The 24,114-nt window shown below is 42.8% G+C and overlaps 1 protein-coding gene across 5 annotated transcripts in view; it reads left to right on the top strand.

Moving 5' to 3' along the window:
* Positions 1–24,114, top strand: part of tmem94 (transmembrane protein 94) — a 201,013-nt gene that overhangs the window by 66,210 nt on the left and 110,689 nt on the right. For all 5 annotated transcript variants that reach the window (XM_077625143.1, XM_077625142.1, XM_077625141.1 and 2 more), the window contains 2 exons: positions 6,660–6,762; positions 6,863–6,949. In XM_077625143.1, coding sequence (XP_077481269.1) covers positions 6,660–6,762; positions 6,863–6,949 — 190 coding nt within the window. The remainder of the gene's footprint in view (positions 1–6,659; positions 6,763–6,862; positions 6,950–24,114) is intronic.

The following is a 24,114-nucleotide window of genomic DNA, read 5'->3' as shown; positions in this document are numbered from 1 at the left end:
ACTGGATTGACATTGACTTCCAGAAAGATAGTGTCAACTGCAGATGGCTCACAAAGCCATTAACATAACTCTCAAAGAAATTAACAAGCATGCATTTTTCATCCTTACTGAACATACCAGGCGAAGGAAAATATGGAAAAACTAAAAAGGAGACAAAATTCACTAAATTAAAAAAAAAGTAACCAATATTGGGAAGGTGGCAGAGGGGTGAGCATGCTATCATCATGGTTATGAAAACAGGCCGAGTGAGTCTGGCTACCTCCTCTGATCTACAGCACAGCGAACTGGCTTCTGTTTAAATTTGAGCTGAAACTGCGGATTACCATTGCATTTCTCTCCCAGAAAGTTTCAACGACCGTATTTTCTCCCATATAAGCTGTATTTGTAACTAAAAAAATGATGACGGAATCAAGGGTACGGCTTATATATGCACAAATTAGACTTGACATCCATGCAACTGCAAGGGCCAAAAAGGGCAAGATCGCAAGGTTTCCGATCACGTGATCAAACCAGAGACTTATTTGCTCTGCATCAGCGTGTTGTGGTAAAGAAGGAGCTGATCTAAAATACTTGGTTTTCTATTTAGAGGTCTATCTATTCCTCTACCCTCACCTATGGCCATGATCTGTGGGGCATGGCTTAAAATGTGAAAATCTACGCTGAAACTCGCAAGTGGAAGCCATTCCCCTGTCCTCCGCATGCTACTAGGACTCAGCACTGAAGTAAAAAAAAACATTTTTTTTTTAAATAGGGGTGACCCTACTTCACGTTTTTTTTTGTATATCGCGGCCATGTCTGGTCTACATTAACCGCGATAATCGAGGGATGACTGTACAAGCTTATAAAATGAGTTGCGGCCACAGGGTGTCTTTTTTTATAAATGTCCAAAAGTATTCAAAAATAAATGGTCAAATCTCACACGATTTAAATTGTTCAATGAGAAAGACAACCGATGACATAGTCGAGGGCAAGTATTCAGAGAGAAGGCACTTGACTCAATGGAAAAGAGTAGTCGACTCGTCTTTATCGTCTATATCTGAATATAATGTAGTCATACCTCTACTTACTATGCAAATGAGTGCCTCGAGATAAGAAAAATATTAAAGTTGCGAAAACCCCCAAAAAGTACATGCATTCCTTATCCATTATTTTATTTTGAAAATATGTCGCGGATGCATTGATTCTCGCTTTAGAAGCCCACTCCACCATATACTGGAATCTCATTGGCTGTCTCACAACAACCATCAATTTTCTTTGACCCGTTGTCTGCTTAAACTTATTTATGCTTGAGGAAGCTGTGGCCGAGGGCCTTGACTTGAACTGCAGCCTTTGGTGGGCGAAATTGTGTCGCGGGGCAGGCAATGGGCCGAGTGGTCAGTAATGAAGACGTTGATGAGTTAGTTGGTCGATGTGCACCAAAACGGAAGCATGAGTAAATTCAACGCTCGGCAATACACGAGGAATTCAACGAGAAGGCAGCCGAGGAGGAAATGGCCACCATTGCAGCAGCACAAATCAGAAAAAAACGGGGGAGAAACAAACTTTCCGACTTTGTAGAAAAACATCCTGAACGAACTCTCAACAGAGCATGAGAAAATGCAACGCTCGGGATTACATGAGGAATTCAACGAGAAGGCAGCCGAGGAGGAAGCAGCCACCATTGCAGCAGCACAAATCAGAAAAAAATGGGAAGAAACGAACTTTCCGACTTTGTGGAAAAACATCCTGAACGAACTCTCTGTGAGGGCTAAATCCCCAACATCAAAATAATCTTCAAGCAGAGGAGGCATCAAGCACGGAATAGTTTTAGACTCCGTCGGCCTTCCGGAGTGGTGAAATGGCAGGCCGCTTTCCGAGATGGACGCGGCTCCCTCGCTTCTTTGTCTCTTGTTCGCCCCCAACCTTCCGAAGAGCGGGGAAGCGGACGGACAGAGCCCACGTCGATCTGGTAGCTTTGCTCTGCTAAATACACACCTCCCGAGGCCAGGGGAGAGCTTTTAATGAAGGTAGGCGAAGACAAACTTTAGGCGGGAATACATGAACAAAGAATTCCATATTTCACACTCTCAACAGGTCATGAGTAAATGCAACACTCGGGAATACACGAGGAATTCAACCCTGAAAGTGTTCACGAGTCGTTCCCACTTTGACGACGTTTTTCTAATGCATTTTAGAAACATTATCAAAAGTCGTCAAAGGCATCGTCTTTGTATAGTTTTTTTTTTCAAAATGTTCGTCAACCAGCACTGCAGAAGCACGTAAAGACCAATTGTGACTTATAAAATGGGTGTAAAATTACATTTCAAAGAAATCGTAAAACGTTTGTTGTTGTTTGAATTGTTAATGCTGTGTTTATTAAATGTGTGTTCATGTTTGTGTGCTATCTTTATGTTGAATCCCAATGTGACAATAAATTATTTTATGATCATTTTCTCTCATTTTTGTGTTTCTCACATCTTTCTTACAAAATTGGGACATGTTGACCAATTTTAAAGGGTTTAGTTGGTAGTTGTGGGAGGACTGTGGAACAAATTAGAGAATTTACATATAAAATACATCTCTACTTACAAAATTTTCAAGTTACGAAAAAAGTTCTGGAACCAATTATTTTCATAAGTAGAGGTATGACTGTATATTTAAAAAATGTAAATACTTTAAATACTGTACTCACCGCTTGATATAAATAAAAATAAAACAGGTTAACGGGTGTTTGATTTGAAGTCCTTGAAGGGGAGCCCCCTTTCAGCGAGGTACAGCTTTGCGTTTGCGATGAAACTGTGAAGGCTTTTGTGGCCCAGGATTTCCAGTTGCTCATCCAGTATACAGGCAGCAAGGCTTTGTTCTTGGTTGTATAAGTTCATTTTGTCTTCTTGTGGACATATCTGATCTACGTTATCCGCTATATTCGAGGGATTACTTTATTCGCCTGACTAAGCGTGAGAAGGAAAGATGGGTAACATAATGACCTAACAAAAACACCATTGGCTGTTATAAACGAATCACTCAAAACATAGGCCTTCTTCTTGTTTTTTAAAGCATGAGGACGGTTGAACTTGTTGAATGAGGCTGCTTTACCATGAAGCCAGCCAACAGCATACCCACACATGATGAGCGTCAGGCAATCCTTGTGAACCCTAGCACTTTCAGTTCATTTTTAATTAGAATGTCCGGGAAAGGCATCCTCTTCCTAAAAACTTCTCGGTCCTTGTTCCGACCAGGGCTGCGTCGCGGGGAGACCTCGCTTGCTGCCGGCACGCGCCACTATATTGCCGGCCGATCACTTGAGGTGGCGCGTAAACACCGCCGGATCGTCGTAGCTCTGCTTTTTAGCCATGTTGTGGCTCTGCAACAGGGAGGCGGCGATGGCTTGCACTGGCCTTGGCTCACTGTAGCTCCGCGGCGGTGAATCATTAGCAGAGTGTAATGATTCTTCCACAGGAAGGAGGCATTTTAAACAACAATTTCAAAATCGAAACAATGCTGGAAAAGGCTAGATACAGGAGAAACAGGAGAAGGCAAAATATTGTACTGCTAAGCCTTTTCTGATGTATGTCGCATCATTCTTCTGTGTTTCTTTGTTGCTGGTCACCCAATTCAGCGCCGAAAAAGGGGAGCCCTGACTTCCGCCCTTTTTCATCTGTCTTCGGCTTGCGACTTTCCTCATAGATTTTGACATTTTTATGTACTTTTTTTAATACTTCCGGGAAAAAAAGTGATGTAGTGAAGCCTCGAAAGTTGAAGCTGCGAAATGGCGAAGGATCACGGTACCTGTTTTTGAGGAAAATGTTGAGGCCCCGGCAGTCGATGCAGCGGCACAGTGAGCCGTCCTTCTACCCAACCATAAAGAATCCTGCGCCAACTGGGATGAGTAGCACTAGGCAAGCGATCAATGAAACAATCATAGGGGTGATGTGGAGGAAATGCCTCTGCATAGTCCTTGCTAAAAACCTGTTTAAGAATGTGATAACAGTCTGGCACCGTGGCCATATTGGCGGGGTGGGGGGGGATTGGCCTAGAAAGTGACCTTGTGGGCACATGCCGAATGGTGAAACCTGGTGTGGCACGCGGGATTCCAGGCTGTGACCTTGTGACCTGACCAGTCAATGACTTGATGATGTTTCTTTAGCCACCTAAGGCCGAGTACTGTGGGGTCTAAGGACAGCCCAAAAGATAACAACATGCAACCTCCTCGTGGTTCCCAGACAAACGCAAGGGAACTGGCTCCGTCTGGAGTTCTACTCTGCCAACTCACTTGCCAGGTCATCTTTGTAGGTTGGATCTTACCGGTGTACAATTTTATCAATTTACAGCTTTTCAATTGGGTTGAGATCTGTTTAAACATCATTGGTTTCCGTTCAACCAAAAGAGAGGGTAGATGGAAAGGCAGAGAGAAAGGGAGAAGGAAATGGAGAGGGAAAGAGAAAGGGAGAGGTAAAGGAGAGGGCTAGGGAGTGGTAAAGTAGAGGGAGAGTTAGGGGGACAGGGAGAGTTAGAGGAAGAGTTAGAGGAAGAGTTAGAGGAAGAGTTAGAGGGAGAGTTAGAGGGAGAGTTAGAGGGAGAGTTAGAGGGAGATGGCGAGTGTGTGTGTGCGTGTGTGTGTTAGGATTCTCTCGCTACGTTTGTCCAAACCGTGAATCGTAAAGAGTTGACTTTTTTATGGTGGCCAGAAATAGATGAGTGATTGAATTTCTTCACCTTCTCTGTGTAAACTCAATCTTTTATTTCTTAAAGCTGAAGACAGAGTTTATGTATGAATTGTTGTTTTTACATGATGTCACTAAACGCACCACATGGCTGATTGGTCGTAAGGTAGGAAGCCTTTCCACGCCATTTTACAAATGTCATTTTTGGAAGAATTACTACCAGCGAGTTTTCAGGTGCACACATACATCCGTCCATAAATCAAGCTTTATAAGGATTATAGGATAAAGCGTGATTTATGGATGGGTGGATGTTTTATGTTAACATTCTCACGCTATGTTTGTCCAAACCGTTTATCATAGAGTTGAATTTTTTTACGGTGGCCATAAACGGCTTTCGGATCCTAATAGTGATTGGATTTCTTTACCTTCTGTAAGTGTGTAAACTCAAGCTTTGAGCATTTGCAAGGATTATCGATAAGTATGTGATAGGTTCATTAATAGATATACTTTAATAAAGTGAAAGACATCGGAGACATATCCAGCGTTAACTTGCAAGTGAGAATCGGTCCTGGCTCGTCCTCGCCACGGATCATTCTAAAGAAAGACATCCTCTTCTGTCCATTTAGTCGCACATAATTAAAACAATTAAGGTTATCTTATTCAAAACAATTGCATAAGCTAACCGAATAATACAATTAAGGTCAAAAAATAACTGCAACAGCAATTGCATATAATGTATTCAAAACAACAATTAAAGTTGGAACTCAAAAACAACTGCGTAAGAATTTACACAAGCAAGCAAACAATTTCGATATTAGGTGAAATTTACACAAGCAAGCAAACAATTTCCATATTAGGTGAAATTTACACAAGCAAGCAAACAATTTCCATATTAGGTGAAATTTACACAAGCAAGCAAACAATTTCCATATTAGGTGACATTTACACAAGCAAGCAAACAATTTCCATATTAGGTGAAACGAGCAACACTATTTTAAAACAATATGCGAGTATTTTCGGAAGTTGATTCGATTATCGCCATCTGCTCCGGAATCCCAGTCAAAGCAATTTAAGAGTCCTTCACAGCTCTTCATTGCGAACTTGCATCTGGGTAAAGGGTCGAGGTTTTACTCCAAGTCAACAGTCCTCGGAACCAAGGACTGGGTGAGGTGTTAAGTCAAATAATCAACAAGCTCGGAGCCAGCTGCCGTGGAGAGTGACCTTCGAGCTTGTTCGGTAACAAATTAAAGTAAGCGTTTGTCAAGCATATAATGATTAATATTTCTCATATACATATAATGATTAATATTTCAAGCACATTTATAATAGTAGCCAAAATAACCCCAACAGTATGCCTGACCATAAATATGTTAACTTGTGCTCTCTTGTGGTAGTTTTAAGCATTACACTCTGCACATTCGAAAATCCATACCTTCTTCAGTGCACGCTGCAGTGCTTCCGCATAGTCATTTCCGCTTATAGTTAGTTGCATGAACTTCGCAACAGCACCGCTATTTTGTGAATTTTTATTTTCGTCATGTTTTCACTTTGGTTTACAATGTTTTAACAAAAATAACAGCCAACCATTGATTAAATAGGTAAAATTCATCATCCTTTCCTTACTCTTTCCTAAAAGGGATACTCCTGCTTCTGTATACCTGTACATAATTGTATACACGTTTGCTGTGCTATGCGTGCAACTGGAATTTTCCTTTCTCATCTAACCCGTTTTCAAAAGAGAATTTTTTTTATAGCGCAACTACTGTCTTTTGGTTCTCAACAAGCAGGGGGGACCGTCAAAGCCAGACCCCCCTGCATGTTTTACACTAACGTAGGGTTCGGTGAATGTGCATATGAAACTGGTGGGGTTTGGTGAATGGGCAAATGGGGTTCGGTAGCTCCAACAAGGTGAAGAACCACTGGTTTAAGTACTTTTTTGGTGGTTATCAAATTATACTACTTTTAGGGACACACTTTTTAAAATTATTTATTTCACCCGATTATTCATCTCTACAGGAGTAATTTGGAATTTGCTGGATCCCGGCCAGTTACTGTGCTGGACAATGAGAGATTTACAGTGCAGTGCGTCATTACTAAGCTTGTATGTCCTGTTGTGTTGGTAAGACTCATCATCACCTTTTGAAATATTAGTTTTTCTTTCTGAATGCAATTAAAACCCATTGCCTGTGTCAATTTTGTTGTTTTTGATCCCTTCCTAGGTTACATTCCTGCTTGTAAATTCTATACGCTACTTTTGTGACGCGCCCAACCTAACCCCTACCAGCTACAATTTTTTACAACTTCAGGTACATTTTAAAATGCAATTATGTTTTTAACACGGTAACAGAAATTTCATTGGCTCCAGTTATTATCATTCAGATTTTACTGTGGACGGATAACACATGGAACATGTTTTCATATCAAAGGTTTTCTTCCCTAGCAATGCATTCCCAACAACTCAAAGGGCTTTAATGATGTAACAAGCATTGGCACCGCTTTTATAATGATGCACCTAAAATATGTCTGGGTTTCTTACACACAAGCATATGTACTGTTTAGGGAGAATTATGTTCATTCCTCAGTCGAAAAATAATGAGGCTTATATTGTGTTCGTGTTGTTCCAATTTCCTACCCAAGTATAATAAAAAGAAAAAATATTTTCTGATAAAACGATTGAATTTCTTGGAAACAACTAGAACGCAGGCCGCTACAGCAATGAAACTACATAGAAGACGATTGCGTGCACAATGACAGTACATATGTGACATCACTCGGCAATAACATAACAGCAAAATAGGATTAAAAAGGACGATGGGTTTTAATCATAATTTAATATGAACACAGTTGCAAGTTCATGCTACACGCATATCATGGGGTTTGAGCCACTGGGGCGGGTGTCGGCAACCATAGCTAGTGGAGCCGAACGTGGCTCTTTAGCACTGCCTTTCTGGTTGCCTGGTGCTTTTTTTTTTTTTTTAAGTATGAAATTGGGGGAGAGAAATATATTTTTTGTTTTAATATGGTTTCTGTAGGAGGGCAGGAAGCTAGGCAGGTTGCTGTTGTAAATAAACCGGCAACTGAGTGATGGGCCATGGCTTCCCAGGGGCAAAGAGAATTGGATTGGATTGGATTGGATAACTTTATTCATCCCGTATTCGGGAAATTTCGTTGTTCCAGTGGCAAGAGGGTGAGGATGCAGGAATAGCAAAGGCATTTTAGACATGAATAGATAGATAATAAGTAGGTCAAGAAATAAATACATGAATAAATATATAATTAAATAAGCGTGTTGCTTAGCACATATATACATACATACACATAAATGTAGATGCATGCATACGGTAGGTCTTAACACACAGCCATTTTTTTGTTAAAGAGCCTGACAGCTGATGGGAGGAAGGATCTGCGGAAGCGCTCCTTCCTGCAATGAGGGTGCCGCAGTCTATTGCTAAAGGAGCTTCGGAGGGACTCCACAAACTCATGCAGGGGGTGGGAGGTGCTGTCCATGATGGACATCATCCTGGTCAGCATCCTCCGCTCTCCCACTTCCTCCACAGAGTCCAAAGGACAGCCCAGAACAGAGCTGGCCCTCCTGACCAGCTTATTCAGCCTGTTCCTGTCCCTCTCCGTGCTCCCGCATCCCCAACAAAGCACTGCATAAAACACTGTAGATGCCACCACAGTGTCGTAGAAAGTTCTCAGCAGTGTCCTGCACACTCCAAAGGACCGTAGACTCCTCAGTAGGTAGAGGCGGCTCTGGCCCCTTTTGTACAGGGCATCTGTGTTTGTGGAGCAGTCTAGTTTGTTGTTGAGGTGAACACCCAGGTACTTAAAATTCTCCACGATTTCAATGTCTGTACCCTGGATGTTCACCTGAGTGGTCTGTTGAGGATTCCTCCGAAAATCGATGACCATTTCCTTTGTCTTACTGGTGTTGATGTAGAGGTGGTTTTGCCTACACCAGTCAACAAAGGCTGTGATGACTCCCCTGTACTCCAGGTCGTTCCCGTCCGTCACTCGTCCAACAATAGCGGTGTCGTCAGAGAACTTCTGGAGGTGGCAGGTGTCTGTATTATGTTTAAAGTCCGATGTGTAGAGGGAGAAGAGGAGTGGAGAGAGCACTGTGCCTTGTGGGGCCCCCGTGCTGCAAGCTACCACATCAGACGTACAGTCCTGGAGTCTCACATATTGTGGTCTGTCAGTGAGGAAGTCGATGATCCATGCGGCTAGGTGGTTCCTTACTCCAGCCTCTTCCAGTTTCCCTCTCAGTAGAACCGGCTGAATGGTGTTGAACGCACTGGAGAGGTCAAAAAACATCATTCTCAGCGTGCTTCCCGCGTTCTCCAGGTGTGAAAGAGACCTGTGCATCAGGTAGGTGGTAGCATCTTCCACACCAATGCCTGGACGATAGGCGAACTGCAGAGGGTCCAGCTCTGCATTCATCAGGGGGCTGAGGTGATTGAGGATGATTCTCTCCAATGTCTTGATCAGGTGAGAGGTTAATGCTACCGGCCTGAAGTGGTTTGGCTCCCTGGGGTACGCAGTCTTAGGAACTGGGACCACGCAGGAAGTTTTCCACAAGGTGGGGACCTTCTGCAGACTGAGGCTGAGGTTGAAAATATGCAGAATCACTATACCAAGCTGATCCGCACACTCTCTCAGTAGTCTGGAGCTGAGGCCGTCTGGACCGGTAGCCTTCCTTGCCTCGATCTTCTTGAGCTGTTTTATCACCTGATCGACAGTAATGCAGAGACCGGTGGAAGAGGGGGAGGAAGAGGAGGAGGAGGAGAACGAGGGGGAGCGTTGCTTCTGGTCTGGGGGGTCAGGGGAGTGGGGGCAGGACTGAATCTGTTAAAGAACTGATTCAGTTCATTGGCCCACTCCCTGCCGCCGGACTCCGGGTCTCTCTCGCTGTTGCCTCCATGGCCCGAAATGGTCCTCAAGCTCCTCCAGACCTCTTTGGTGTTGCCTCTCTGGAGTTGGTTCTCCAGCTTCCTCCTGTAGATGGTCTTTCCCTTCCTTATCTCTCTCTTCAGCTCCTTCTGGACCATTTTCAGGCTCTCTTTCTCCCCAGACCTAAAAGCCCTCTTCACAGTAATGTGCCCGGGGCTGCACCATCTACTATTAATAAAAACAGCTAGTCCCCCCCCTTTCTTCCTACCGCTCTCCTCAGCATCTCTGTCCGCCCTCACCAGCTGAAAACCGTCCAAGGAGACGAGAGAGTCCGGAATTAGTTCATTCAGCCAGGTCTCCGTGAAGCACATAACGCAGATATTCCGATATTGTCGTTGTTGTTTGGTCAGCGCCGTTAGCTCTTCCATCTTATTGGGGAGAGATCTTACGTTCCCCATAATAATAGATGGAATGCTGGGTCTGAAGCGTCGCTTCCTCTCCTGACATTTTCGTCCAGCTCTGCATCCTCTTCTCTTCCTCTTTAACTCCGCGGGGAGGTCCAGGTCCAGGGGAATCCAGGTGTTGCGTAGCGCTAACAGCTGATCCTTTGTGTAAGACAGCGGAGGCATGGCTGAGTGGGTCAAAATATAATGTCCAGAATTCCCAAAAGATAAACTAAACTAATAGCTCAAAGACTGCCTCTCGCACAACTTGAGTCTCGGAGTAGCGTCTTGAAAGTAAAGTTTTAAAACATTAAAGTTTGGAATATAATATATAAAGCAAAGTAACAAGTAAAATCTTAAGAGACAATAAAATGTAAAAATAAAGGATAAAAAAGCTCTAAAAAAGCCCTAAAAACACAGAATACGAGTGAGGGTTTAGGGAGCCACTGCAACTAGCAGCCGCTTTGAACGGCGCCTATGATCTGAATAGAATAACTGAGGACAACAGACGATTCAATGTTTCTTTGACTGAATTGTTTGCATTCATTGGCAATGCGGAAGGATTGCCTGAATGTTCGCTTTGTAGTATAAAGTTGTCAAATACATAGATACCTTGAGATACGAGTTAATGCGTTCCGGGACTGAGCTCGTATGTAGATTTACTCGTATCTCAAATCAACGTTTCCCATAGAAATGAACTACTGTATTTACTCGCTTATAAGTCGCTTTTGTCGGACAAAAAATATGACTGAATCGAGGGTATGGCTTATATGCGCATAAAAAACGACATGCAAATAACTGCAAATTGACGGTGCCGTGACATGATTACGTCATGACAAAATGGCGCCGTTGCATCGGCGCGTGACCGTGTGATGCAACCGAATGCGGCCGATACTTTCATTTCAAAATAGAGAAAGGATAAACAGATAAAACGCTCTATATACCACTTGTGATGATTTTTCTTAAGATTTTCCCTTCAAAGTAACACATTTGTACTCCCTATTAAAACCATGAAAATGGAGGTGAAAATTGGGAATCGGGGGCATTTTATACGCGAGAAATTGTCAAATTTAAAAATTTCAAGGCAGTTTTCAGGGTGCGGCTTTTACGCACGGGCGGCTTATATGCGAGTTAATGTTAACACATTAATTCATTCCCACCCTCTGAAAAAAAACACCATAAAACAGGATATTACAATGGAAAAAACATTTTTATTGGTTGTAATTCACCAACTACTAAAGGAGTAACAAATAACTAGTGGTTATGATGTTTAATAATAAATGAGACATTATTTTATTAAACGGGGAGTGCGTGGATGGGGGAGAGACGGATTCGCTCGTAACGTAACATAAACTTTAAATTAAATGAACTTAAATTCCTTTAAACACATGAAAGGTTTTAATCTTACGTTACACTAAATTTAAACTTTCTTGTGGAATAACCAAGGCAAAAAGGTTAGTGTATTCCTCCGCGGGGCGAACTTCCTGCTTCTCCATACGTGTTGACGAGCCAGCTCAGTCACGCGTACACTAATGTTTTTCAATTATTTCATGCTTAATATCGATTCTCATCATACGCCTTTTCTTTGCCCCACCCTTCATTGTACTGGCTTGCTTTGGATCCATTGTTTCCCTTAATTCTGCACTGACTAATGAAAAAAAACGGAAAAAATGCAACGCTCCGCTCCACCCAGTGCTCGTAGAGATCTTTGCACCAGGGAGATGCGGCTAGAGAGACAGTGCGGTGAAATCATGAAGCAGCCTCTCAAAGGGTCGTATCTCAAAATTTGGCTCATATCTCAAGGTAAATATTTGCTCAGAATATTACTCATATCTCAAATTCCTCGTATGTCGGGGCAGTCGTATGTCAAAGGTATTACTGTAACAGAAAGAGTCATGTGGAAAGACATTTCCAGATAACCCACGCTACGTTTCCATTTGTATTTGTAGCCAACTTAGGCATTTTGACAGTAGGCTAATATAGATACATACAGCATGTGTTGCCTTAATTATAAGGTTTGTATAAGCCTTTTAAATTTTTAATATGGGTGTGTGCGCATGCATGCGCGTCTGTGCACGCGTGCACACGTGCGCGTCTGCGCGCGCGTCTGCGCGCGCGTCTGCGCGCGCGTGCGCGTCTGCGCCGCACGCGCGTCTGCGCACGCGTGCGCGTCTGCGCCGCACCCGTGTGCATGTATACACGTCCTACCAAATACCATCCTTAAGAATATAAGCATCTTCAATGGAATCCACACACACACAGCACAGATGAGGACATTTAAAGAGTGTGGTCCAAAAAAAAGCATGCTGGCACACTTTGTGGTCAAAAGTTTACATACACTTGTGAAGAACATAATGTCATGGCTCTCTTGAGTTTCCAGTTATTTCTACAACTCTGATTTTTCTCTGATAGAGTGATTGGAACAGGTACTTCTTTGTCACAAAAACATTCATGAAGTTTGGTTCTTTTATGACTTTATTATGGGTTAACAGAAAAAGTGATCAAATCTGCTTGGTCAAAAATATACATACAGCAACACAAATTAGCAATTTTGGTGACTTAGAAAGTTGTGTTAGTGAAATGAGCTTCATAGCATGGCCTCTTAACTTCTTATGAGTGATAATGAGTGACTACAGATGGTGACTTCTCTTAGGTAATTTAAACAGGGCTCATTGGATGCAAACACCCACAAATGCTACAATGGGAAAGTCAAAGGAGCTCAGCATGGATCTGAAAAAGCGAATTCTTGACTTGAACAAGTCAGGAAAGTCACTTGGAGCCATTTCAAAGGTGCAGGTCCCAAGAGCAACAGTGCAAACAATTGTTTGTAAGTGTAAAGTGCATGGCACTGTTTTGTCACTGCCACGATCAGGAAGAAAACGCAAGCTGTCACCTGCTGCTGAGAGAAAATTGGTCAGGTGGGTGAAGATTTAACCGAGAATCACCAAAAAGGAGATCTGCCCAAAATTAGAAGCTCCTGGAACACAGGTGTCAGTGTCCACAGTCAAGTGTGTTTTGCATCTCCATGGACTGAGAGGCTACCGTGCAAGAAGGAAGCCCTTGCTCCAAAAGCGGCACCTTAAGGCTCAACTGAAGTTTGCTGCTGATCACATGGACAGAGATAAGACCTTCTGGAGGAAAGTTCTGTGGTCAGACGAAACAAAAATCGAGCTGTTTGGCCACAATGCCCAGCAATATGTTTGGAGGAGAAAAGGTGAGACCTTTAACCCCAAGTACACCATGCCTACCGTCAAGCACGTTGGTGGTAGTATTATGCTGTGGCGCTGTTTTGCTACCAATGGAACTGGTGCTTTACAGAGAGTAAATGGGATAATGAAGAAGGAGGATTACCTTAAAATTCTTCAAGATAACCTTAAGTCATCAGCCCGAAGATTGGGTCTTGGGAGCAGTTGGGTGTTCCAACAGGACAATGACCCCAAACACACATCAAAAGTGGTAATGGAATGGCTAAATCAGGCTAGAATTAAGGTTTTCGAATGGACTTCTCAAAGTCCTGACTTAAACCCCATTGAGAACTTGTGGACAATGCTGAAGAAACAAGTCCATGTCAGAAAGCCATCAAATTTAACTGAACTGCACCAATTCTGTCAAGAGGAGTGGTCAAAGATTCAACCAGAAGCTTGCCAGAAGCTTGTGGATGGCTACCAAAAGCGCCGAATTGAAGTGAAAATTGTCAAGGGACATGTTACCAAATATTAGCGCTGCTGTATGTATATTTTTGAACCAGCAGATTTGATCACTTTTTTCTGTTCACCCATAATAAAGTCATAAACGAACCAAACTTCAGGAATGTTTTTTGTGACAGAGAAGTATCTGTTCCAATCACTCTATCAGAGAAAAATCACACTTGTAGAAATAACTGGAAACTCAAGAGAGCCATGACATTATGTTCTTCACAAGTGTATGTAAAGTTTTGACCACAACTGTGCATACGTATGTCAAGGTAGTACTGAAACAAAAAGAGTCATGTGGAAAGATATTTGGGCTAATATAGATACATACAGCATGTGTTGCCTTCATCATAATGTTTGTATAAGCCTTTTAATTTTTTTGCGGCTCCAGACATATTTGTTTTTTGTTTGGGTTGCCGTTCCCTGCACTGGGGTAAAGAGACCGTCTACACTCGTGCCATGTGTGTGTGCGTGCCCGAGTTTGCGCATGCATGTGCCTGTGAGCACGCATGTGCGTTTGCGTGCGTCGTGTGCCTTTGCATGTGCATGTATACGCGTACACATGCACGTATACGAGTATACATGCGTGTGTTACGCGTATACATACATGGTCAATTATATATTCTGACGAAAATGGGTCTGTTCTGTGTCCTGTATAACAAATGGTTACCATGATAATACTACAACTACTACCATTCTCTCGGCTTGTCCCATGAGTGTGTATGAGTGTGTGTGTTTTTGTGTTTATATGATTGGATTGGATAACTTTATTCATCCCGTATTCGGGAAATTTCGTTGTCACAGTAACAAGAGGGTGAGGATGCAGGAATAGGAAAGGCATTTTAGACATAAATAGATAGGTAATAAGTAAGTTAATGAATAAATATATAAATAAATAAGCGTGTTGCTTAGCACATATATACATACACATGAATGTACATGCATGCATACGGTAGGTCTTCACACTCAGCCAATTTTTTGTTAAAGAGCCTGACAGCTGATGGAAGGAAGGATCTCCGGAAGTATACATACGTGCATGTATGCAAGTATACATACATGCGTGTATACGAGTATACATACATGCATTTATACACATGTATACGCGCCTGTAAACATACGTGTTTACACGTGCGTACGTGTGTTAGTGCGTACGCGTGTACCTGCGTACGCATGTACGTACGCGTATACCTGTATACGTACGTGTATAGATGTGTTAACGTACGCGTATCCGATTATACTCATACTCACGCACTCACTCACAAACACTCGCACCCACACACTCACTCACACACACGGGCACCCACACACTCGCTCAAGTCACTCTCTTGCTCTCCAACTCTCACTCTTACTCTCTCACTCTCTCACTCGCTCGCTCACACTCACTCACACTCACTCACACTCACTCACACTCACTCTCACACTCACAATCTCACGCTCACACACACACACACTCGCACACTCGCACACACATTCACACACGCTCACACACACTCACTCACACAGAAACTCACACTCACACACACACACACACACTTAGACACACACTCACGCAATCACATACACAGACTTAGACACACACACTCACGCAATCACACACTCACACTCACACGCACTCACTCACTCACTCACACACACTGACACACACACTCACTCACTCACTCACACACACTCACTCACACACACTCGCACACACACACACTCATGGGAAAAGCCGAGAGAATGGTAGTAGTTGTAGTATTATTATGGTAACCATTTGTTATACAGAACACAGAACAGACACATTTTCGCCAGAATAGATTGAGCACCGCTTACAGTGGGGCAAATAAGTATTTAGTAAACCACCAATTGTGCAAGTTATCCTACTTGAAAAGATTAGAGACGGCTGTAATTGTCAACACTCGTAAACCTCAACCATGAAAGACAGAATGTGGAAAAAAACAACATTGAAAATCACATTGTTTGATTTTTAAAGAGTTTATTTGCAAATCATGGCGTGGCCGGATGATTCGCCTAAAGACGTTTTGCTGACGGACGTTTGACAGACGGACAGGTCGCCAAATGGACGTTCCACCGAACGGTCATTCGGCCGAACGGAGGTTTCGCCGTAACGTGATCCGCCCGCTCGCCCCTGATACTAGTATTTGTATATACAATACTAGTATTTGTATTTAATCATTAAACGAATTTTGAGCCGTTTGGCAAATGGTCGTATATAGACGTTTTTTTGCCTTATCGCGACATCATCGCAACATTTTACCGAGGAATTCACTTCCCTGGGCTCGGTTCTAATGTCCAAAGAGCTCCAGTATTTGCATTTGATCATTAAATGCTGTTTTAGGATGTATTTGACCTGATTGCTGTCATTTCACGGCCCGGTTCTGCTACATCTGCCCGCCCAAGAGTGCTTATTCCCGGGCTGACATGCCCGCCCAAGAGTGCTTATTCCCGGGCTGCCATTGACGGTAGACTAATAAATTGAGAGTGATGAGCGGCAAAGGTAAATGAATCATTGATTTTTACTATAATTTGGACAACGCCGGCGGCGGGCCGGATTAAAAATCCTAACGGGCCGTATATGGCCCACGGGCCGAGGTTGAAAAACTTGTACACACGATCCAGGGGCGGGACAAGCGTGCGAATCCCGTTTCGGCCGAATGAACGTTCGGCCGAATGAACGTTCGGTGGAACGTCCATTCGGCGACCTGTCCGTCTGTCAAACGTCCGTCGGCGAAACGTCTTTAGGCTAATCATCTGAGTACCAAATCATGGTGGAAAATAAGTATTTGGTCGATACCAAAAGAGAACAAAACAGCCCCAAAGCATGATGTTTCCACCCCCATGCTTCACAGTGGGAATGGTGTTCTTCGGATGCAATTCAGTATTCTTTCTCCTCCAAACACGAGAACCTGTGTTTCTACCAAAAATTTCTATGTTGGTTTCATACGACTATAACACATTCTCCCAATCCTCTTCTGGATCATCCAAATGCTCTCTAGCGAACCGCAGATGGGCCTGAATGTGTACTGGCTTCAGCAGGGGGAGACGTCTGGCAGTGCAGGATTTGAGTCCCTGGCGGCGCATTGTGTTACTGATAGTAGCCTTTGTTACTGTAGTCCCAGCTCTCTTTAGGTAATTTGCTAGGTCCCCTCGTGTAGTTCTGGGATTTTTGCTCACCGTTCTTGTTATCAATTTACGCCATGTGGTGAGATCTTGCATGGGACCCCAGATCGAGGGAGATTATCAGTGTTCTTGCATGTCTTCATTTTCTAATAATTGCTCTCACAGTTGATTTCTTTCCATCAAGTGTTTTACCTATTGCAGATTCAGTCTTCTCAGCCTGGTGCAGGTGTACAATTTTGTCTATGGTGTCCTGCTCTTTGGTCTTGGCCATAATGGAGTTTGGAGTGTTAGAGACTGAGGTTGTGGACGTGTCTTTTATACCGATAATGAGTTAAAACAGATGCTATTAATACAGGTAACGAGTGGAGACCTCGTTAGACCTTGTTAGAAGTCAGACCTCTTTGATAGCCAGAAATCTTGCTTGTTTGTAGGTGACCAAATACTTATTTTTTACTCTAATTTGGAAATAAATTCTTTAAAAATCAAACGATGTGATTTTCTGTTTTTTTACTACATTCTGTCTATTATGGTTGAGGTTTACTCATGCTGACAATTACAGGTCTCTCTAATCTTTTCAAGTCTGTTGGAATAATCCTCAGGTATTTCCAAATTCACAATAAAAGAGGCACCTGAAGTCACATCTTTGTTAAATTCTTGCAAGAAGAGAAATACATCCATCCACGTATGTAGCCTAGATCATTCTAACAACTCAAGGTCTCGCTCGCTACTTTATTCATAAGATTTTAACGCCATGCCCCACAGAGGTCTAAACATATTTAGAGTTTCATAACATTTTATCACAGTCATCAAAACAATTGTAGGTCTGTCGAATTCTCTCAAGAGCGCCAGTTGTGGACCCGACCTGCCCAGCCAAAACAGTCTGCGCCGCACCCGTGTGCATGTATACACGTCCTACCAAATACCATCCTTAAGAATATAAGCATCTTCAATGGAATCCACACACACACAGCACAGATGAGGACATTTAAAGAGTGTGGTCCAAAAAAAAGCATGCTGGCACACTTTGTGGTCAAAAGTTTACATACACTTGTGAAGAACATAATGTCATGGCTCTCTTGAGTTTCCAGTTATTTCTACAACTCTGATTTTTCTCTGATAGAGTGATTGGAACAGGTACTTCTTTGTCACAAAAACATTCATGAAGTTTGGTTCTTTTATGACTTTATTATGGGTTAACAGAAAAAGTGATCAAATCTGCTTGGTCAAAAATATACATACAGCAACACAAATTAGCAATTTTGGTGACTTAGAAAGTTGTGTTAGTGAAATGAGCTTCATAGCATGGCCTCTTAACTTCTTATGAGTGATAATGAGTGACTACAGATGGTGACTTCTCTTAGGTAATTTAAACAGGGCTCATTGGATGCAAACACCCACAAATGCTACAATGGGAAAGTCAAAGGAGCTCAGCATGGATCTGAAAAAGCGAATTCTTGACTTGAACAAGTCAGGAAAGTCACTTGGAGCCATTTCAAAGGTGCAGGTCCCAAGAGCAACAGTGCAAACAATTGTTTGTAAGTGTAAAGTGCATGGCACTGTTTTGTCACTGCCACGATCAGGAAGAAAACGCAAGCTGTCACCTGCTGCTGAGAGAAAATTGGTCAGGTGGGTGAAGATTTAACCGAGAATCACCAAAAAGGAGATCTGCCCAAAATTAGAAGCTCCTGGAACACAGGTGTCAGTGTCCACAGTCAAGTGTGTTTTGCATCTCCATGGACTGAGAGGCTACCGTGCAAGAAGGAAGCCCTTGCTCCAAAAGCGGCACCTTAAGGCTCAACTGAAGTTTGCTGCTGATCACATGGACAGAGATAAGACCTTCTGGAGGAAAGTTCTGTGGTCAGACGAAACAAAAATCGAGCTGTTTGGCCACAATGCCCAGCAATATGTTTGGAGGAGAAAAGGTGAGACCTTTAACCCCAAGTACACCATGCCTACCGTCAAGCACGTTGGTGGTAGTATTATGCTGTGGCGCTGTTTTGCTGCCAATGGAACTGGTGCTTTACAGAGAGTAAATGGGATCATGAAGAAGGAGGATTACCTTAAAATTCTTCAAGATAACCTTAAGTCATCAGCCCGAAGATTGGGTCTTGGGAGCAGTTGGGTGTTCCAACAGGACAATGACCCCAATCACACATCAAAAGTGGTAATGGAATGGCTAAATCAGGCTAGAATTAAGGTTTTCGAATGGACTTCTCAAAGTCCTGACTTAAACCCCATTGAGAACTTGTGGACAATGCTGAAGAAACAAGTCCATGTCAGAAAGCCATCAAATTTAACTGAACTGCACCAATTCTGTCAAGAGGAGTGGTCAAAGATTCAACCAGAAGCTTGCCAGAAGCTTGTGGATGGCTACCAAAAGCGCCGAATTGAAGTGAAAATTGTCAAGGGACATGTTACCAAATATTAGCGCTGCTGTATGTATATTTTTGAACCAGCAGATTTGATCACTTTTTTCTGTTCACCCATAATAAAGTCATAAACGAACCAAACTTCAGGAATGTTTTTTGTGACAAAGAAGTATCTGTTCCAATCACTCTATCAGAGAAAAATCACACTTGTAGAAATAACTGGAAACTCAAGAGAGCCATGACATTATGTTCTTCACAAGTGTATGTAAAGTTTTGACCACAACTGTGCATACGTATGTCAAGGTAGTACTGTAACAAAAAGAGTCATGTGGAAAGATATTTGGGCTAATATAGATACATACAGCATGTGTTGCCTTCGTCATAATGTTTGTATAAGCCTTTTAATTTTTTTGCGGCTCCAGACATATTTGTTTTTTGTTTGGGTTGCCGTTCCCTGCACTGGGGTAAAGAGACCGTCTACACTCGTGCCATGTGTGTGTGCGTGCCCGAGTTTGCGCATGCATGTGCCTGTGAGCACGCATGTGCGTTTGCGTGCGTCGTGTGCCTTTGCATGTGCATGTATACGCGTACACATGCACGTATACGAGTATACATGCGTGTGTTACGCGTATACATACATGGTCAATTATATATTCTGACGAAAATGGGTCTGTTCTGTGTCCTGTATAGCAAATGGTTACCATGATAATACTACAACTACTACCATTCTCTCGGCTTGTCCCATGAGTGTGTATGAGTGTGTGTGTTTTTGTGTTTATATGATTGGATTGGATAACTTTATTCATCCCGTATTCGGGAAATTTCGTTGTCACAGTAACAAGAGGGTGAGGATGCAGGAATAGGAAAGGCATTTTAGACATAAATAGATAGGTAATAAGTAAGTTAATGAATAAATATATAAATAAATAAGCGTGTTGCTTAGCACATATATACATACACATGAATGTACATGCATGCATACGGTAGGTCTTCACACTCAGCCAATTTTTTGTTAAAGAGCCTGACAGCTGATGGAAGGAAGGATCTGCGGAAGTATACATACGTGCATGTATGCAAGTATACATAAATGCGTGTATACGAGTATACATACATGCATTTATACACATGTATACGCGCCTGTAAACATACGTGTTTACACGTGCGTACGCGTGTTAGTGCGTACGCGTGTACCTGCGTACGCATGTACGTACGCGTATACCTGTATACGTACGTGTATAGATGTGTTAACGTACGCGTATCCGATTATACTCATACTCACGCACTCACTCACAAACACTCGCACCCACACACTCACTCACACACACGGGCACCCACACACTCGCTCAAGTCACTCTCTTGCTCTCCAACTCTCACTCTTACTCTCTCACTCTCTCACTCGCTCGCTCACACTCACTCACACTCACTCACACTCACTCACACTCACTCTCACACTCACAATCTCACGCTCACACACACACACACTCGCACACTCGCACACACATTCACACACGCTCACACACACTCACTCACACAGAAACTCACACTCACACACACACACACTTAGACACACACTCACGCAATCACATACACAGACTTAGACACACACACTCACGCAATCACACACTCACACTCACACGCACTCACTCACTCACACACACTGACACACACACTCACTCACTCACTCACACACACTCACTCACACACACTCGCACACACACACACTCATGGGAAAAGCCGAGAGAATGGTAGTAGTTGTAGTATTATTATGGTAACCATTTGTTATACAGAACACAGAACAGACACATTTTCGCCAGAATAGATTGAGCACCGCTTACAGTGGGGCAAATAAGTATTTAGTAAACCACCAATTGTGCAAGTTATCCTACTTGAAAAGATTAGAGACGGCTGTAATTGTCAACACTCGTAAACCTCAACCATGAAAGACAGAATGTGGAAAAAAACAACATTGAAAATCACATTGTTTGATTTTTAAAGAGTTTATTTGCAAATCATGGCGTGGCCGGATGATTCGCCTAAAGAAGTTTCGCTGACGGACGTTTGACAGACGGACAGGTCGCCAAATGGACGTTCCACCGAACGGTCATTCGGCCGAACGGAGGTTTCGCCGCAACGTGATCCGCCCGCTCGCCCCTGATACTAGTATTTGTATATACAATACTAGTATTTGTATTTAATCATTAAACGCATTTTGAGCCGTTTGGCGAATGGTCGTATATAGACTTTTTTTGCCTTATCGCGACATCATCGCAACATTTTACCGAGGAATTCACTTCCCTGGGCTCGGTTCTAATGTCCAAAGAGCTTCAGTATTTGCATTTGATCATTAAATGCTGTTTTAGGATGTATTTGACCTGATTGCTGTCATTTCACGGCCCGGTTCTGCTACATCTGCCCGCCCAAGAGTGCTTATTCCCGGGCTGACATGCCCGCCCAAGAGTGCTTATTCCCGGGCTACCATTGACGGTAGACTAATAAATTGAGAGTGATGAGCGGCAAAGGTAAATGAATCATTGATTTTTACTATAATTTGGACAACGCCGGCGGCGGGCCGGATTAAAAATCCTAACGGGCCGTATATGGCCCACGGGCCGAGGTTGAAAAACTTGTACACACGATCCAGGGGCGGGACAAGCGTGCGAATCCCGTTTCGGCCGAATGAACGTTCGGCCGAATGAACGTTCGGTGGAACGTCCATTCGGCGACCTGTCCGTCTGTCAAACGTCCGTCGGCGAAACGTCTTTAGGCTAATCATCTGAGTACCAAATCATGGTGGAAAATAAGTATTTGGTCGATACCAAAAGAGAACAAAACAGCCCCAAAGCATGATGTTTCTACCCCCATGCTTCACAGTGGGAATGGTGTTCTTCGGATGCAATTCAGTATTCTTTCTCCTCCAAACACGAGAACCTGTGTTTCTACCAAAAATTTCTATGTTGGTTTCATACGACTATAACACATTCTCCCAATCCTCTTCTGGATCATCCAAATGCTCTCTAGTGAACCGCAGATGGGCCTGAATGTGTACTGGCTTCAGCAGGGGGAGACGTCTGGCAGTGCAGGATTTGAGTCCCTGGCGGCGCATTGTGTTACTGATAGTAGCCTTTGTTACTGTAGTCCCAGCTCTCTTTAGGTAATTTGCTAGGTCCCCTCGTGTAGTTCTGGGATTTTTGCTCACCGTTCTTGTTATCAATTTACGCCATGTGGTGAGATCTTGCATGGGACCCCAGATCGAGGGAGATTATCAGTGTTCTTGCATGTCTTCATTTTCTAATAATTGCTCTCACAGTTGATTTCTTTACATCAAGTGTTTTACCTATTGCAGATTCAGTGTTCTCAGGTTCTCGCAGGTGTACAATTTTGTCTATGGTGTCCTGCTCTTTGGTCTTGGCCATAATGGAGTTTGGAGTGTTAGAGACTGAGGTTGTGGACGTGTCTTTTATACCGATAATGAGTTAAAACAGATGCTATTAATACAGGTAACAAGTGGAGACCTCGTTAGACCTTGTTAGAAGTCAGACCTCTTTGATAGCCAGAAATCTTGCTTGTTTGTAGGTGACCAAATACTTATTTTTTACTCTAATTTGGAAATAAATTCTTTAAAAATCAAACGATGTGATTTTCTGTTTTTTTACTACATTCTGTCTATTATGGTTGAGGTTTACTCATGCTGACAATTACAGGTTCTGCTCCGGTATCTTGACCACAGGCTCGAAGGACCAAAATGTTGGAATAATCCTCGGGTATTTCCAAATTCATAATAAAAGAGGCATCTGAAGTCACATCTTTGTTTAATTCTTGCAAGAAGAGAAATACATCCATCCACGTATGTAGCCTAGATCATTCTAACAACTCGAGGTCTCGCTCGCTACTTTATTCATAAGATTTTAACTCCATGCCCCACAGAAGTCTAAACATATTTAGAGTTTCATAACATTTTATCACAGTCATCAAAACAATTGTAGGTCTGTCGAATTCTCTCAAGAGCGCCAGTTGTGGACCCGACCTGCCCAGCCAAAACAGTCCACAGTTCCCAAGACCGCTTTGTTGTTGACCCATCCTGCGGAGCAAAAACAGTCCACTGTTCCCAAGGGCGCTTGTTGTGAACTCCTTTCGCGAAGCAAAACAGTCCACCGTTCCCAAGACCGTTTGTTGTGAACTCCTTTCGCGAAGCAAAAACAGTCCACCGTTATTGTTGTGAACCCATCCTGCCCAAGGCCATTCCCAGTCCTCTTGATGCGAACCACAGTCCTCACTTTTGCAAGAGATGCATTAAAATGCCCTTTGTATTAATGTCAATTACTCTTCATTGCAAGTACATATAATATAATAATATTGATACACATCTATAATAATGATAAACCTAACAAAGTCGGAGAACTTGCACAATTGGTGGTTGACTAAATACTTATTTGCCTTCTCCCATCCACTCAGGTTTGGATTCGTGTTTTTGTTCTTCTCCAAATAACTGCTTCACAGTGGGATAACGTTATATAGAAGTATATAAGTAGGAAACAGTAAACGGTATTTACTGGAAGTATTAATGTAACAATGGTTTACCGTCCTAATACGCATCTTTGTTTTATTGGTCAAGGGAAAGACAGCCTGTGTAAGGAATGAAACCTTACACAACTTATTCGAAATTGTTTTTGTCATTAACTCTTGAACCTCATCGAAGAAGAACCGCAGCTGGTATTCTTAATAAGGTTCTCGGCCCCATTTATGCTCCACAATCTCAATGAGACAGAACCACTGCTTGTTCCAAAATTATTAAGCAATTATTACTTTCCCCCCGTAAATCCTGTTTTTTTTTCGTCCACATTCTGTCTATCATGGTTGAGGTTTACCAATGTTGACAATTACAGGCCTCTCTAATCTTATCAAGTAGGAGAACTTGCACAATTGGTGGTTGACTAAATACTTATTTGCCCCACTG

Source organism: Stigmatopora argus, chromosome 18 (genome assembly GCF_051989625.1).
Source record: "Stigmatopora argus isolate UIUO_Sarg chromosome 18, RoL_Sarg_1.0, whole genome shotgun sequence".
In the NCBI taxonomy this organism is placed as follows: Eukaryota; Metazoa; Chordata; class Actinopteri; order Syngnathiformes; family Syngnathidae; genus Stigmatopora; species Stigmatopora argus.
Note: the sequence above shows the minus strand (reverse complement) of the source record. Positions and strands in the feature narration are given on the sequence as shown.